The sequence below is a fragment of the Trachypithecus francoisi genome, unplaced genomic scaffold (genome assembly GCF_009764315.1).
Source record: "Trachypithecus francoisi isolate TF-2019V2 unplaced genomic scaffold, Tfra_2.0 Contig01579, whole genome shotgun sequence".
NCBI lineage: Eukaryota > Metazoa > Chordata > Mammalia > Primates > Cercopithecidae > Trachypithecus > Trachypithecus francoisi.
The window spans coordinates 4,315,331-4,331,207 of NW_022681442.1; the positions used below are offsets into that span (position 1 = coordinate 4,315,331).

The 15,877-nt window shown below is 43.2% G+C and overlaps 2 protein-coding genes across 6 annotated transcripts in view; one reads left to right on the forward strand and one right to left on the reverse strand.

Annotated features, from left to right (window-relative positions):
• The window catches only part of DOCK1 (dedicator of cytokinesis 1), a 551,514-nt gene that overhangs the window by 285,797 nt on the left and 249,840 nt on the right, over nucleotides 1-15,877 (reverse strand). The window lies entirely within an intron of this gene.
• Nucleotides 1-15,877, forward strand: part of INSYN2A (inhibitory synaptic factor 2A) — a 61,041-nt gene that overhangs the window by 27,304 nt on the left and 17,860 nt on the right. For all 3 annotated transcript variants that reach the window (XM_033179154.1, XM_033179175.1, XM_033179164.1), the window contains one exon: nucleotides 15,183-15,254. In XM_033179154.1, coding sequence (XP_033035045.1) covers nucleotides 15,183-15,254 — 72 coding nt within the window. The remainder of the gene's footprint in view (nucleotides 1-15,182; nucleotides 15,255-15,877) is intronic.

The following is a 15,877-nucleotide window of genomic DNA, read 5'->3' on the forward strand; positions in this document are numbered from 1 at the left end:
GCATCTCTTGGAAACATGAAAAAGGTCTCATTCTCCCAGCAGCAGGAATAAAAAGCCATCACAGAACATGTTTGTGTGATGTGACTTGCGTTAACCTAGATATTGATGCTAGATGGGTAGAAATGATATACTTGCTGTATCTTATGTCCTCATATTGACAAATCACTCAGAATCAGGCATTCTGCAGAGAGACCTGTCAGAGGATAGGAAATCTCTGAATTTTCTCTAATTACCAATGCCCAAACAGAATAAACACTGCATCACAATTATAGAGGAAGCATAAGGGGACTATTTAAGTCACAGAGCTGAAAGAACCCACATGGAAAATTGTGCACCGCTGCAGCAGCTGTGCATAAACGCTGAGGAATCGCGAAAGTGTGGGCTTAGAGTCCGATTTCCCAGCTTCCCAGGTTCCCCCCTCCAAGAGCCAAGGAGAAAGCTGGGCACAGTGAGGCGATCCCATCCCAATTTGGCTGTGCACTCTCTAGCAGGATGATTAGATTGTTCTTGCCAAAACCTACCCACTTAATAGAGATCAAAGTCTTCCACCTGGTTAGCTGGGAATGGCCCAATTTTGAGGAGAGGAGGTGGGTGGCATTAGACAGTCTCTCAACAGCCGCTGCAGTCCTGAAAACGATCTTGTGGCTCTTCTCTGGAATGTTGAGTGCCGTGTTCCCTGGCTCTGGCCAGATGCATCACAGAAAAGCAGGGCATTGTGAGCAGCAGAGAGAAAGCAGCACTGAGCCGAGATCAGAAGCAAAAAGGCCGTTGCTGCCAAAGGCTCTCCTGTGCCTTAGCACTCCCTATCTGAATGGCATGGAAATGTCAGCACTTCATTTTCTAATATTCCTGATAAATCAGTTTCGATGTCTCTCTCCACATTTATCATAACCCAAAATATTTTAAATCATTCCAGCCAGTTGGCTGAGGTCAACCTCCCATGCACTTGCTTCTTCCATTTTTCCAGTGTCAGATTCAGGAGAGGGGTAGGGCGGGGTGACCGGGCTCTCCACTCTGCAGGTCCTGAGATGCTGACCTTCCCTCTCCTGGCCTGCGTGCACAGGCTTATTAATCCCTCTGGACCTCAGCTTTTCTCTGTAACACACAGCTGAGAATGCCTGCCTCCTGGGCTTCTCCTGGAGATGAAATGAATTATGGACCAAGAGGGTCTCAGTCCTCAGACTGTGTTTGCACTCAGTAAGTTACTCCCTTCGAGGATACTTTGCTACTGGGAAGCAACCTTCCAAGTGCTAAGATTCAGGGAGGTGAAGCCAGGGGATGAGCCTGAACACAGGAAGAGATTTTCTTGCTTTATTTTACAGGGTGGTTTATTTTGGGGATGGGAGGTGGTGGTGAGGATCACTAAATGGAGACATCAAGCTTTGTCTTGGTGGTTTCCAGAACAAAGGACAGGACCAGTTCATTTGGTGTCACAGGCAAGGGAGCTGATGTAGAGTCAGGAGACCTGGATTTTGTCCTAGTTCATCCTGGCCTAGCCTCTGAGCTACATTTTTTGATATGAAAGGAAGATGGTCCAAATGAGAGGAGAGGCCCCAGAGGCTCCTTTCTGCTCCAAGAACATATTCTATAGAGATGTCTGAGAACATGACAATTTCAGCCACTGCCTTATAATACTCATAAAAGTTGGGGGCGGGGGGGGACCTCTCTGCAGATCTCTGTCAATAAAAGTGTTCAATGATCCCACTGTTCTGTTTTCTTTCTTCCCGTTGACACTCCATCAATTCCTTATCTCTCCCAGTACCACAAATGCTAGAAGTGGTCTCTGTCCTTCAGGGTTGCAATCCTTTGAATTGTTTTCAGGGAAGCCATTTTCTTTTCTTTTTCTGTTGAAACTAATGGCTTTTATTTATTTGCAATAGAATATTCAAGTTGGAAACCCCAAATATACGTTATCATTTCTCTGAGATTTTGAAATGGGAAGCACATTTCATATTCTTTCTATCATTTTCTTCATTTAGTTCACAGGGTCACAGCAAGCCTTTTTTATAGCTTATATTTGTATAACTTTGTAAACACTACTTTTAAGTTCTTAAAAAAATAATAAGGCTTTCCATCTCTAATATGAAAAATAAAGCAAAATATATTTGTAAGAATATAAAACACATTCCGAATTCTTGCTTTGGGCTTCATGTAGGTATCACACATACTTGAAAATGTAATTTAAATAATCTTCCTGTGCAGAATGCCAAAATAGATTTCAAATACCTCCTCAGCCTTTTAAGTTGGTAGGTGAATAAAAGCCTCGCCATCGAGCCACTAGGCAATCCAGACAGCCCATTTGCAGATAAAATGAGCAATTCAAGGCATGGCATGAACATTTATGAAATTTATGGATTTGTGTCCCAGAATATGGATTTTAAAAAAAAAATGAAATGCAAGTTCCAATTTTCAAATAATTTAAAAAACTCCATGCAATTCCTGCTAAGCTATGCAAAAATGGTTTGAGTTCTATTTCCCACCGGAGCTGAGGGAGAGTTCCAGTGAAACGAGAACCCCCACACAGAGTACCTACAGAGGCCACCAGTGAAACTAGAATCCGCACACAGAGTACCCACAGAGGCCACCTGCTCTGAGCACCTACAATGTGCCAGCCATTCGGTATTATCTTCTTTAATCCTTAAAGTAACAACCCAGGGTGGGAATGCCCTCCATGAGGAAGCTGCAGATTGGATATGCTCAGTACCTTCTCCAAAGTCAAAAAGCTGGTGAGACACGTTAATGCCAGAATTCACATCTGGGCTGTCAGACCAGACCACTCATCTTCTCTCTCCCCTGAAAATGAGGAACCTAACATGAACTAACGAAAATGCAGGCATTTTAAAAATTTTTTTTTGCTAATCCAAGTGTGGGTTTTCCCTTTTATTTGAAAAGGCTACAGAAGCTCCTACCCCCCAGGCCTGGTAGGGTTCATGCCAATTCATCTTCTGGTGAAAGCATCTTTCCGGTGCTAGAGACAGCAGAGGCCCCCCCACCCCCACCCCATTGAAGAGGTCCTATAAAGTGTATTGGGAAGAATCTGTAATCATTAACAGAAATCCTCTCTGTGAGGTAATTTCAGACAAGTCAAGGCCATTGATCTTTTAAGTGCAGGGCAGGATGCAACATCTCTCCTTGAGGAACCTGCCTGGGAACCCAGTTCATTAGGCCATTTGTTTTTTGTTTGTTTTGTTTTTTTTTTGATGGAGTCTCACTCTGTTGCCCAGGCTGGAGTGCAGCGGCAAGATCTCAGCTCACTGCAAGCTCCGCCTCCCAGGTTCAAGCCATTCTCCTGCCTCAGCCTCCTGAGTAGCTGGGATTTACAGGCGCCCGCCGCCAGGCCGGCTAATTTTTTGTATTTTTAGTAGAGACGGGGTTTCACCGTGTTAGTTAGGATGGTCTCGATCTCCTGACCTCGTGATCCGCCCACCTCGGCCTCCCAACGTGCTGGGATTACAGGCGTGAGCCACCGCGCCCGGCCCATTAGGCCATTTGTAATATGAGTGGCCCTTCAGAGGACCATGACATGCCTGTCTGGCTCTTCCTTCTTCATACAGATGTCCACATCCACGTGAACAACAAACATTTGATACTGCATTGTTTGCAATGCAATATAAAAATAAATCTTAAAGATAGGCTGGAAAGAACATTCATGAAAATTGAGATCCTGGAAGAAAAAAATGATCTAAAAATGCGCATCCTTTAACCAATAAGGTAGTAAAGTTTTCTCTATCAGTATCTCATTGGTTACAGCACTAGGGCTATCCCCCTAGAAAAGTCTCATAATTGGACATCAAGAACTTTATAAATGATCACACCAAACTTGAAAGACTTGAGTCTTTGGCAACAAGAGCTCTGCCACATTTGTTAAAAAGCAAATGCAAGGTCAGGCTTTTGAAACAAAGCACTAAAGCTCCAAGACGTGTAAGTTCTCATTAAAAATTGTTAACTAAGCTTGATCTAAAAACACACATCAAAAGAAATTAAAGATAAAAGACTGTGGATATTTACCATCAGAACCACTGGCAAATAGACAACGTTAATGCTTCCAAATTCGAACCTCTGTGACAGTACAAGAGCTGAAGAAATATGGGAGTCCAGAAAGAAAATCTGGTTTAATACAGTATACTCACATTCTTATTTTCATTCTAGTTTGGTAGCCAGTGCCACCAAAATTAATTTTCATTAATTTTCAATAAATTATAGGTTAAGCTTTATCTCTCCTCCAGGAAAACAAGTTAATCAACTCAGCCTCGGCTGGAAAAAGTTGTTTGCCCTATTAATAGCTGCTCTTGGTGCCTTCCGGGCCAAGTGACTTGTGTGTATCATTGTCATCATTTTGCAACTTAGTATCTCCCTGATTGCATGAAGGAAGGAAGGAAAACTTAAGCTTTGCCCTGTTTATAATATAGCCAGGCAGTCTACACACAAAATAATAATTACTAGCTTTCCTGATGTTTCTGTTATGATTTTTATGTTATGAAAATATGATTAAAAGGCACTAAAGCTTTTTAAAAAGTCCTGCCTTAATAATAGCGTTCATCTCTGTATTTGTCCCAGTCCAAATCTGCATGTATTTCTGACAATAATAATGTCTATAAAATACTAATGCATTCCATTTTCTTCATCATGCATGATGGCTCTGTGAAAAAGGAAGCATGCAAGTTGCTGGTACAGGGCCTCAGAGAGAAGCAATAAAAACAAGGAGGTAGAGCCGGGCGCGGGGGCTCACGCCTGGAATCCCAGCACTCTGGGAGGCCAAGGCAGGTGGATCACCTGAGGTCAGGAGTTTGAGACCAGCCTGGCCAACATGGTGAAACCCCGTGTCTACTTAAAAATACAAAAATTAGCGGGGCGTGGTGGCGGGCGCCTGTAATCTCAGTTGCTCAGGAGGCTGAGGGAGGAGAATCACTTGAACCTGGGAGGTGGAGTTTGCAGTGAACCCAGATCACAGGCTGCACTCCAGCCTGGGCGACAGAGCATGACTCTGTCTCCAAAACAAACAAACAAACAAAAAACAAGGAGGCAAATGACAGGGGAGACAAAGGGCCGAGGGAGAAAGAGAGGAGAGGGAGCCCGGCTGACCCCTGTGTCCTCTGGGACACGACGCCACACAGGTTGCAATCTCCCTGCTACCTGTGATGCTTTGCCATGATACTCCAGTATTGTTACCCTTTAATTCTTGATAATGCAAACAAGCATCAAAAGCTTCCCTAACAGCCAGAGCCTCCCCAGAATTATAGTGTCACCACATCTAGGGAGCTGCAAGGCCAATAAAAGTTAATTTGTCCACACCGTCAAAAGAAAGCCACTGAGTTCATTAAGGGTGCTTCTTCCTGGAACGTATCCACCAGGACTGCTTCAGGGCAAAAAAAAAAAAAAAAAAAAAAAAAGCCTTTATTCGGACACGGAAGTGGGCCTGGTTTAGGTGCAAGACCAAGCTATTTACTTTCAAAACTGGGTGTTGGAAGCAGACGACGACTGACCTTTTTCCTACTTGTTTGAGGAAATTTAAAATGGGCTACTATGAGTACTATTTGGACAGATGCATCACAAAACTGTGAGAGTCCTATTTTCCTTTTCAGAAGCAAAAGGGGTGTTATCAGTTCACCCAAAAGGGCAGTCACACAGATTCCTCATTCATTCACTCATTCATTCACTCAAGCATTATTCAAAAAATATTTCTCAGTCATCTACTCTACTCCTGGCCCTGAGGTGAGCACTGAAAGTTCGCCCGCCAGGGAACAGACAAAAACCTCTGCCCACATCGTGCTGACCTTCTCGGGGAGGGAGACAGGGAAAGCGAGATAGCTACAGCTCATGGTATGCTCCATGGTGAGAAGTGTGGTGGAGAAGTCTCAAGCAGGGAGGGAGGGAGAGGTGGGAAGGAAACTGACTTTCACTGGGCATGAAAGGACCGGGCATTGCTGATGCACCTCAGGCCCTGATCTGCAGAAGTCACCAAGCTATCAGCTAGGATGGTGAAGAGGAACAAAGGCATGTTCCCAGCCAGCAAAATGCCCAGTCCCACAGGACAGAGAAAGTGCGTCCAATCATCAGATTCCACGGTGGCATGGTCTGCAAGAGAGCCACAAACAAGGTGCTGGGAGTGTGCCAGAGGGTGTGTTGCGCTGCCTGGGAGGGAAGAGAGAAGCTGGGCCAGGACCAAAGATGCGGGTTTGCATGAGGGTTAGAACAGCCCCCTAGAAGGAGTGCTACTGTTGAGAGCTATGTGATTCTGCTTCCTTAAGCCATCAACGATTCCTTCATTTTGGAAACAAAGGTCTTCTGGATTTTAAGTGTCTGGGGGCAAGACCTGTGTTTTATTCTTCCAAGCAACTGTTCCCCCACAGGCCATGCACAGAGCTGATGCACAGCAAACACCTGATGAACAGGCCTGGGGAGGCCGGTTCGTTATGTTGGCTCATTTGTAGGAAAGTCTGTTAAGGTCTATGACTAGAACACTAAGTAGAAATAACTAGGCTTGTTAAAAATTATCCTGACATGTTAAATGAGACCACGTGGAGTTTACACGTACAGGTGATCCTTCCAGGGTTTAACATCTCTATTGCTGGCTTTAAGGGAATGGGATGTGTGTGATTCTGAGAACTTTGCCCTACCATGGAAAAAAAGTAAGGTAAAGAGAAATGGGATGAAGACAGACCCACCTCAACTTCTGAATGAGCTGTGCTCCAAACATCGTTTCTAAGTAATTTGTGTTGAGGTTGCCAGGGTAGCCCTCAAAATCCTTTAATCTATATGGAGATTCAGCATTAGAATGCTATAAGATCTAACTATCATGTTCTTAGAGATACATTACTTCCAAGTTCTCACACGGGATTACAAAATAGATCTCCCTTAATCAACTGGGACACAACTGTATGCAAGAAACACTATAGAACATGCATGTTCATATTGAGGGAGATTACACGGGTGTCTGAAAAAGAAGTATTTGCCCTTCCCCAGAAAGACATTCTAGACAAATGTAGAATACTGAGTTAATGGGATCAGCTTTACCACCTGACATACATCTACAGGCAAAAGAGCTGGAGAAAAGAGAAACCAATCATACAATATCAAATCGCATTAACATTCTCGAAACCCATGAGTGGTGGTTATATTAAAGTAACTCTACCACAGACACTGCTGTTCCATCATCAAAGTCCGAGCAGAAAATATGGGAGACAGTTTTCCAGAGTTTTACTTAACTGTCAGGAAAAAGCTGCTAAGTTTCTCCGGAACAGGGGTCCATCCAACCCCAGAGATCTGAGACAAAGACACCTTCTCAATTATATTTTTCATTTGCTCCTTCATTCATCATTCCGTGTATCCACAAACCATCCCCACCGTGACTGGCATGGCAGATATTCATTTGTTGGGCGAACAAAGAAAGATTAGTCTGCCATGACAACATGGCAAGACACGTGTTCTGGCAGAGGAAACCGAGCAGAGGCGAGGACAGTGGGGGAGAGCCAGACAAAGGGTCCCTGAAGAGCAGCTGATGGAGCTCTCTGGCAGAGCTCTCAGAAGGTGGCAGCCAGGCAGCTGGAGAGACGTCAACACTCACCCCTGTTCGACATCCCAAAGGCAGGGGAGAAGAGGGGCAGTACTCCTAACAGCCTTACCAGTATGGAGGGTCACTGTGAATGTGTGCTCTTCAAATTGCAACTTCAGTTTTTACCACTAACAACTTACTTTGTCTGCTTGGAGATCCAAGGCCAGCAAGGATCCCAGAACTGCCCAGCTTAACTTTAGCAAGCTGGGTGCTGGCTGACAGATGGCCTATCAGCTACTGGGAAAAAGGGAACAGACAAGCCATCACCAAAAGCCAGTACTGCCTTTGATGACGGGGTGATCTCGGGAGTTGGTTAAGAAAATCGACTTCATATTCTTTTAGCAACCATAAATTAGCTGTTCCCTCAAATTCTAGCATTTAACAGCTCAAATGCTTATGACAATGTAGTTGCATTTCCATGAGTATATGCTGAAGTCTAAATCCACTTTAGCTGTAAAGAGCTGACATCTGAAATAAGTACGCGTCCAGGGCATAATCTGGCAAACTCCTGGTGAGACCTCAGATTCAGGAACAAGCCAAATCTACTGCTCAGAGTGGCTCTCAAACATAGGAGGGAATCACTGAAAACAGTGCCTTTACTACTTTTTGAAACATAATTTCTCCCAGCAATAGTAGTGGTATCATTTTATGCCTCTAATTAATGTCACTTTGAGACTATTAAGTGAAAAAGCCCTTCAAGATGCTGACATAAATGATGGCTTCGTAATCAAGAAGAGACAGCTAGTGCACAAACTGGGGTAAGAATGCAGAAGAAAAAAACGGTTGTTGCATCCAGTAAGAAAACTGAAAGAACAAGAGAGATCAAATGGAAGAGAATACATTAACGGCAAAAGAATTTTCTTTGAGAGCAGAAACCATGCCTTTTTTATTTCTGCAACAACCACCATCTATAGTTTAGGTCCATACAGGCAAACCTAGAATACAGCCTCTGAATTAATTCAGTGTGACAACTTCAATACCCTATGTGATGAACGTTTGGAAGACCACACTTAGAAGGTCATGCCTTGATTTCAGCATTATCCAACGTGGAGTTCCCTCACATACTAGAAGCTCTGAACTTGCTGAAAATTAACAAGCCGTTTAAAAGAGCAGCAAATCAGCAACTGGGCCGCTTGCCCTCCTGTGTACTGTATACTGAATACATCTTCCAAGGAGGGGCTCACAGCATGCTGCGGAACTCTGCAACCAGACCAGGTACACACAAATGCCCCATCCAGTCACCCAGGAATGTAAGAAGAGAAGTTTCCATTGAGAATTTAAATCTTATGAAGGAAATAGTGTTGTGGGACTATGGCAGTAAAAACAGCACATTTAAGTCAATCCAATAACCTAATACTCGTACTGTCATTACTCTTTGGTACTGTAAAATTAGTTTCCACTTGCTAACCATTCCTCTACGAGATGCTTGTCACTTTCTCGGTGTTTGCTTCTAATGATAGCACAGTGAGACTTTTCTTTTTTTTTTTCCTTTCCTGACCTTTTAACCAAACAATTTATGTTTTGTTATGATTGCCTCAGAGTTGTTAGTCCTGCCTCTCAGGCCCCATCTTCAAGGTCTCGGAGACACTGCGCAGCTTGGATATGTGGCTGGGAAGAAAGCTTGCAGTGACCTTTCTCCGACATTTCTCAACACCCTTTCCTAACACCCAGGGCCCTGCTGACTTAGATCTCCCTGTGGTGCCGGCATGAAAGAACAGATGCCGTCCAGCCCTCCCGTGCCCTGCTCCTTGCCGCCCAGGACGTGGCCATGGTGTGGCTCTCAAGCTGAGGCCGGCAGACACTGCTTCTCCTTTATCGTTCCTGCAGTGGGGTCACAAAAACTGCAGCACCAGCTCTGCCATGGGCCTGCCCTTCTTAGTTTCTTTTCAAATGTCTATCTGTGATGCCCTTTTTTGCTAATGATCCGTAAAAGGAGTAACTGAAAACACGCATACCCCAAATTGTCACCAGTTTTTAAAATAAGTATACAAAGGTGCGTATATTCCCTCTTTTGCTACTGTCCAAAAAGGAATAACTGAAGACTTGCATGCCTCAAATTGTCACCACTTTTTAAAATACATTTACAAAGGTATGTATGTGTGTGTATTTACAAACAAAAAAAATTCAGGTATGTTATATATTTGTAAGTATACAAGTATATATATGTATTTGTACATTCAGGAATTGCTGATAATAACAACTGAAGAATTAGAGCCGATTATTATAAAGGTATAAGGTAGCTAGAGAAACTGGGGAACTGCATGCTGAGCTAAACCTGAGAGGTCCAGGCTATCACAGAGAGGTAGCCCTGAGGTTTCCTTTAAAGGAGGGTGCACTGACTAGAGCTCCACACTGTGTTCTGTAAGTCAAGTTTATTTTGCTTTCTTTAAAGTAGAGCAAAGTCCTGTGAAGACAGGTGGTTCACTATGAAATAGAAGTGTAAATGACTCAAAAACTGGACTCCACCAAAACTACCCTGTAAAATTGGCTTGTCCAGATCCCTTCTGTTTCGAACAGAGCATCATCTTCTCTTTCATGCACTGTCACAGAGTCTATGTTCTTAGCTTCCCTGTTAACAATTCGTGTCCAGGCTGGTCTAACAGGCAAGCCCACCTTGACCAAGGAGTGTTCAAAAGGCATCAAGCAAGGGGAGGTCCAGGGTCCCCAGATTGGTCCCTGGGATAAAACTCAGTTCTAGAAGGATGGGAGGCTAGCGGGTCAACAGAACAGAAAACAAAAGCACCAAAAAAAGAGAGCGCCTTGGACTTGTGACACTGTCCCTGGTGCTGAATGCGATGTTTTCCGAGCTATATGCATTGTTAAGAGAAGACTTACAACTAACTGCCATGGGACAATAAATAGTGAATGCCACAAAATCCGTATTTACAATGAACATGCTTATCATTAGCACCCAAAGGAGTTCATATGGGGGGAAAAAAGAAGATTAGCACTTTTCACAATTTATACTTGTCAGGGTTTTTTTCCACACTCAGTTGGAATTCTTTAAATAGATAGATGTGTTATTCTGGACTTCAATATGAAAATACAAATATGGACTCTATGACTTGGCTACATTAACATTAACTGAATGCCCAGAAGGTACCAGATATTGTATCACGCATGGAGTTATAAGCCTATGTATAATACAGGCTCCTCAAAGCAAAAGGGAAGAGTGCTTTACAAAGGTAGCAATTAATCTGCAAGACAGAAAATTTATAATTTGTGACCCAAATGTTCCTCTACTGCAGCTTTTCCATCAATAACCTAAGCTTTCTCCTCTCTAAACTTCTAATTCACAAAAGATGTCCAGCCCTACAGTCACTGGAGAAGTATCTGCTCTAGCAGTTTAAAGTTTTTAGATTGTTCTGCCTTATGGCAATGGCAATATAGAAAGAGAATCATTCAAAGTACTATTTTCTGACGTGTTTCCAAGTTGAGAAGAAAAAAATAGGGAAATTCCATAACAGCACTCTGTGTTCCCTGTCCTGTAGAAATAACTTATCTGTTTCATCTCTATTTGGAGAACATATTCAGATGCTGCAGCCCAATTATTAATGTGACCATAAAATTATCAGTGAAGCCAAACCCTACAGCTTGGAAGCTTCAAGGACAATTAGATGGATTATCAAAGCAATAAGCACAATGGATTACATAGTTTTAAGCCCTCTATTGAGAACACTCGTGCTTAATAAAATTTTAGCAGGCATACCCTGATTGACATCAGCTGCTGGCAGCTGCCTGTGAATTAACCACATGACAAGGTCAACACTTTAAATTTTATTCACAAATTAATCTCCTGCTGACATTCATGGACTCCAAACAATTGATTCCTTTAAACAAAAGGAAGATCCTAAACAAAACTTACACAAAACCTCACCTTCATGGTAATGAAGTCCTAAAAATAATTCTCACACATGGGAGAAACATACATATGTTTAGAAACTGACAGACCACCCATTATGTTTTCAACTAGCTAAAAAAAGGATGACCACAGATACAGCTCCAAACAAAGAAAACATAATGACTCCTTTGCTTCTTACCAACAAACATCAGCCAAACCACGCCATTTTCTCAGGAATTGGTGAATTGGGCTGGGTTGTAAATAAAGGAAGCAAGAGAAAGGAAATTGAGTGAAAATGATGTTACAGAAGGAGAGGATTGAGAATAAAAGTCAAGAAGTGTTTCCATGTCATTCAACCACCTATAAGAAAACCTCTATAGTGGCTTCCCATTCAATTTAAAATAATGCCCAAAGGGCCTCTCATTTTATACACATGTCCTCATCTCTCACCACTCTCACCTGCCACATCTATTCCAGCAGCACTGGCCTTTTTCTCTGACTTGCAAAGAGAAGGAGCATCATTTCCACTGCAGGATGTTAACACGGGATGGTCTTTGTGTTTGCAACACCCAACCCTGGATCAACAGATGGACTGACTGCTTTTTTATTACCATCCAGGTCTCACTAAAAACGTCACCTCCTTAGAGTTCATTCTAGGCCAAACTGCTTCACAACACTTCCTTAACACTCAGCAGTATCAAAATTATCTAGCTGTTCGCTCATTCATGCATTTATGTTGCCCTTCTGCCACTCCCATGCCACTGTGAGCTTTGTGAGGAAAAGGACTCTATCTTATTTGCAAATGTCTCCTGTAGAGCCAGAAAAATGTTTGACACTTAGTAGGTACTTAATAACTATTTGCCTACTGACGGTAACGGGGACACATGTGCTTTCTACAAAGTGATTGCAGTAAAGTCTTTTCAGGATGGGCTTTAGAAAAGCAATTTCTTGGGCCAGGCTCGGTGGCTCAGGCCTGTAATCTCAGCACTTTGGGAGGCCGAGGCAGGAAGATCACTTGAGGTTAGGAGTTTGAGACCAGCCTGACCAAAATGAAGAAACCCTGTCTCTACTAAAAATACAAAATTAGCCAGATATGGTGGCACATGTCTGTAATCCCAGCTAGTCGGGAGGCTGAGGCAGGAGAATGGCTTGAACCCAGATCGTGCCATTGCACTCTAGCCTGGGCAACAAGAGCAAAACCTGGTCTCAAAAAAGAAAAGAAAAGCAACTTCTTACTGAAGAACTCCAAGGTCCTGGAAGATTCCTCTTGTCCATTTCAGGTGCCTGAAGCCTTTGTCCTGTCATTGTCAGGTCCACTGCCTATCCCAAGCTGCCAATTACATGTGGTGCAGAACACCGGCCCCAGAGTACCAGCAAGGTGACAGGGAACATCAGAAGCCTGGGGTCTCAGAATAATGAGATCCTGGACCTGAAGTGTGACTGTATTCTCCTCTGTAAGTGAGGCTAGCATAATTAGAAGGCTGAGGGCTCTAATGCAAGTGAGGCACTGGGAAACTTGGACACTGGGCAAGAAAGGAGCATTGATACTGATGAGGCTTGATAGAGATTTGCCCTGAGGTTTAGGGCAGGAAGGTTCCATAAGCTTAGAATTCACACTTTCCTGTGAGCACAAAAAGAATGCCTTCAGAAAATTATTAAATACCCCCGGTTTGGCCCACTGTAAGAACCTAAAATTTGGATATGACTAGCACCTATAGACAAGTATTAGGTACTCTTTCTCCTGACTATAGGTTTATACCCACCAACACAACACAATAGTAGCGCAGTACCTCATATGCAACCCAAGCCAACGGTTTAACAACACATTCAGCATGGACCGTGGTAGCACCTGAGCTCAAGGATGGCACTTATTTCACCGTGCAAAATGACCTTGGTCAGCACTGAGCTTAGAGCCAAGCTCCAGTAGAATTAGCTGATGGAAAAAGGCTCTAAGTCTATATAGGGCAAGAGAGAAGGGAGAAGAGTGATGTCACCATGTGGAAGAGTCTTGGCATGGGGTGGACAAATCTGGAGCCAGGTGGGAAGGTGCAGGAGGAATGCATTCTTGGGGCTTGCCATGAGGAGGAAAGGGGTAAGGACTGAAAAATCACCGTGTCTGATGAGGAACAAGGGGAAGGGAGGGCACAGGCTGTTCATCCCCGTCTCCCTTGACAAAGCCAACGGGAGAATGGAACGGCCTGATGTGGGGTTCCAAAGGCGCCCAATGTGGGAGGTGATGATGAAAAGACAACAGAGACAGCCATACTGTCACTCCAGTTCCGGTTGAAAGATGATGAATCACAGGAAGTGCTTGGCAACACTTTGGAGCAGAATATGGTCACTTGATCAACGAACTGCACAGAACTGAGAGGTCAGGTCTGAGTTTTGCAAGCCCACTGAGACAATCACGGCATGTAACAGACAATCCTTTTGTCAAATGTTGATGTAACACAAAATATAATGAGGAAAACAAGTTATTTTCAATTTAGAACCCATGATGCAGAGAAGTTTACATAGCAAAGGGGATAAAAAATACTGACTAGCAATGTTGACAGAAGACCTTCTGTGCACACTGTTACTCTGGTGAGTAGCTCTGTACATGGAAATTTGCCCCCAAAGTGTTTATAAGCCAATTCAGATGGAAGCTTTTCTCCTGCCACAAATTTAACATTCCCATTATCATTTCTGTGCCTGGACATAAAATAAGATTCAGAAAATACAAATCTGCATGTTAAAAATGTCAGAGAGGAAAGGCTGGATGAAATAGGAGAAACCGTGAGAGCACAAAACACCCCCCAACTGTTCCTGGGTGGCTGGACCAAGAAATAGCCAAGGCAACTCCAGCCTGGTCCAGAAAATTCTCATCATCAACCCCTTTATGTTTATACAACCTTCAACAATATACTACAGAAAGACCCCAAGGTTATTATTATTAATTTTTTAACTAGGGGGGAGAATCAGCAACCTCCCCCACAAAGGCCAAAATCTGCCTGGCCTCGGGGGTCTGACAGAACTCACCAGAGAATAAAGTCAGGGAAAGTAATTCAGAAGTTATGGCAATGACAGTAAGACATTCTAACATAAGGCTTGGCATTTTTTTTTTTCTCTAAAGAGCCAGAGAGTAAATGTTCAGAGATCTGCAGACCAAGAGGCAAAATTGAGGATACTAGAAATAGGTATTTTCATAAAAATTTTCACCATTTTATTGACAAAAGTAAAAACTTTATTCACGGACACTGAAATTTGAATTTCAGATCATTTCCATGTATCACAAATATTACATGCTTTCAATTTCTTTTTCAAGCACTTAAAAATGTAAAATCCATTCTTAGTTTGCTGGACAAAACCAGGCCCCAGCGGGATTTGGCCTGCAGGCTGCACTTAGCCAGTCCGGGTTCTAGCAGGACAGGCGGGGGTAGAGCAAACAGAAGCCATGGAGTCAGCATATGTATCTGTGGTTGGTTTTTCCTCAAAGTTTCTTCAAAACACCATAAATCTGCATTGAAACATCCGAAATTCCCTGTGCTTATAACAAAATTATATTATTCACTTCATCCAGGAGCTTATGTTCACTTCTAAATTTAATTTAAAAACCATCTTAGCTGTAGTGTTGCATTGGTTCTGTACAAGGAAAGCAGAGACAGGAGCAAACTGGGAAACACGCATTAATCAATTTCCATGACCATGATGAGCTTGGCATTGGGAAGGCATCTGATTTGAGGCATCTGCTCTATAAAGCCAGTGACCCCCAGCCACCGCTTGTAATGCTCTCCTGTTCTTATCTTGTAGGCTTTCCTATCGGACGGGGCAAGACACAGCTAATTGTGACACATGCAGGAACAGTGCATGTATTATCTATAGGTATGTTAACGTTCTCCTCTTCCCACTTTCTTATTATGAGTGACAAATGATGTTTACCCACAAATGCAAGAACAATCTGGGGCCATGCCGGGATGATTCTATCAGACAAAAAGTGAAAGACCTTACTTGATTGTAATTCTAAGCTACCTCTAAATACTCCACCCCAAGTATAGAACCATGGGATGTGGGAGAGCTTGAACCCATTTATCTTGCAAATGTATCTTAGTGGTTTCAAGAATTGGTGTAAGTTTGATGGCTTGCTCCCTTGGAATTGATAGCCATGAGCCCTGGGCTGTGTGTTCTGGAAAGGCTGTAAAATAGAGTCCCTTCAGAGGGTATAGATCAAAGGCTCGAAACCACACCATATGTGCTAGGAATGTCATGGAAAGACCTGAGCTGCTCACACCAAACGTGGAATTTTATTTTCTGGGAACTCTCAAGGATTGTGCCGCTTGCCTGTCCCGGGGCAGAGTCCCCTCTCCAGAACCCCTACAACTGTTCCTTGTGGTTTTTAATTTGAAGTTTGTTTGTATGACTGACATCAACAAGAATACAGCAGAAACTCCCAACAGGAAGAAGCTGTGTTTGGCTTTCATCAGTAATTTAGGATTTTAAGATATAGT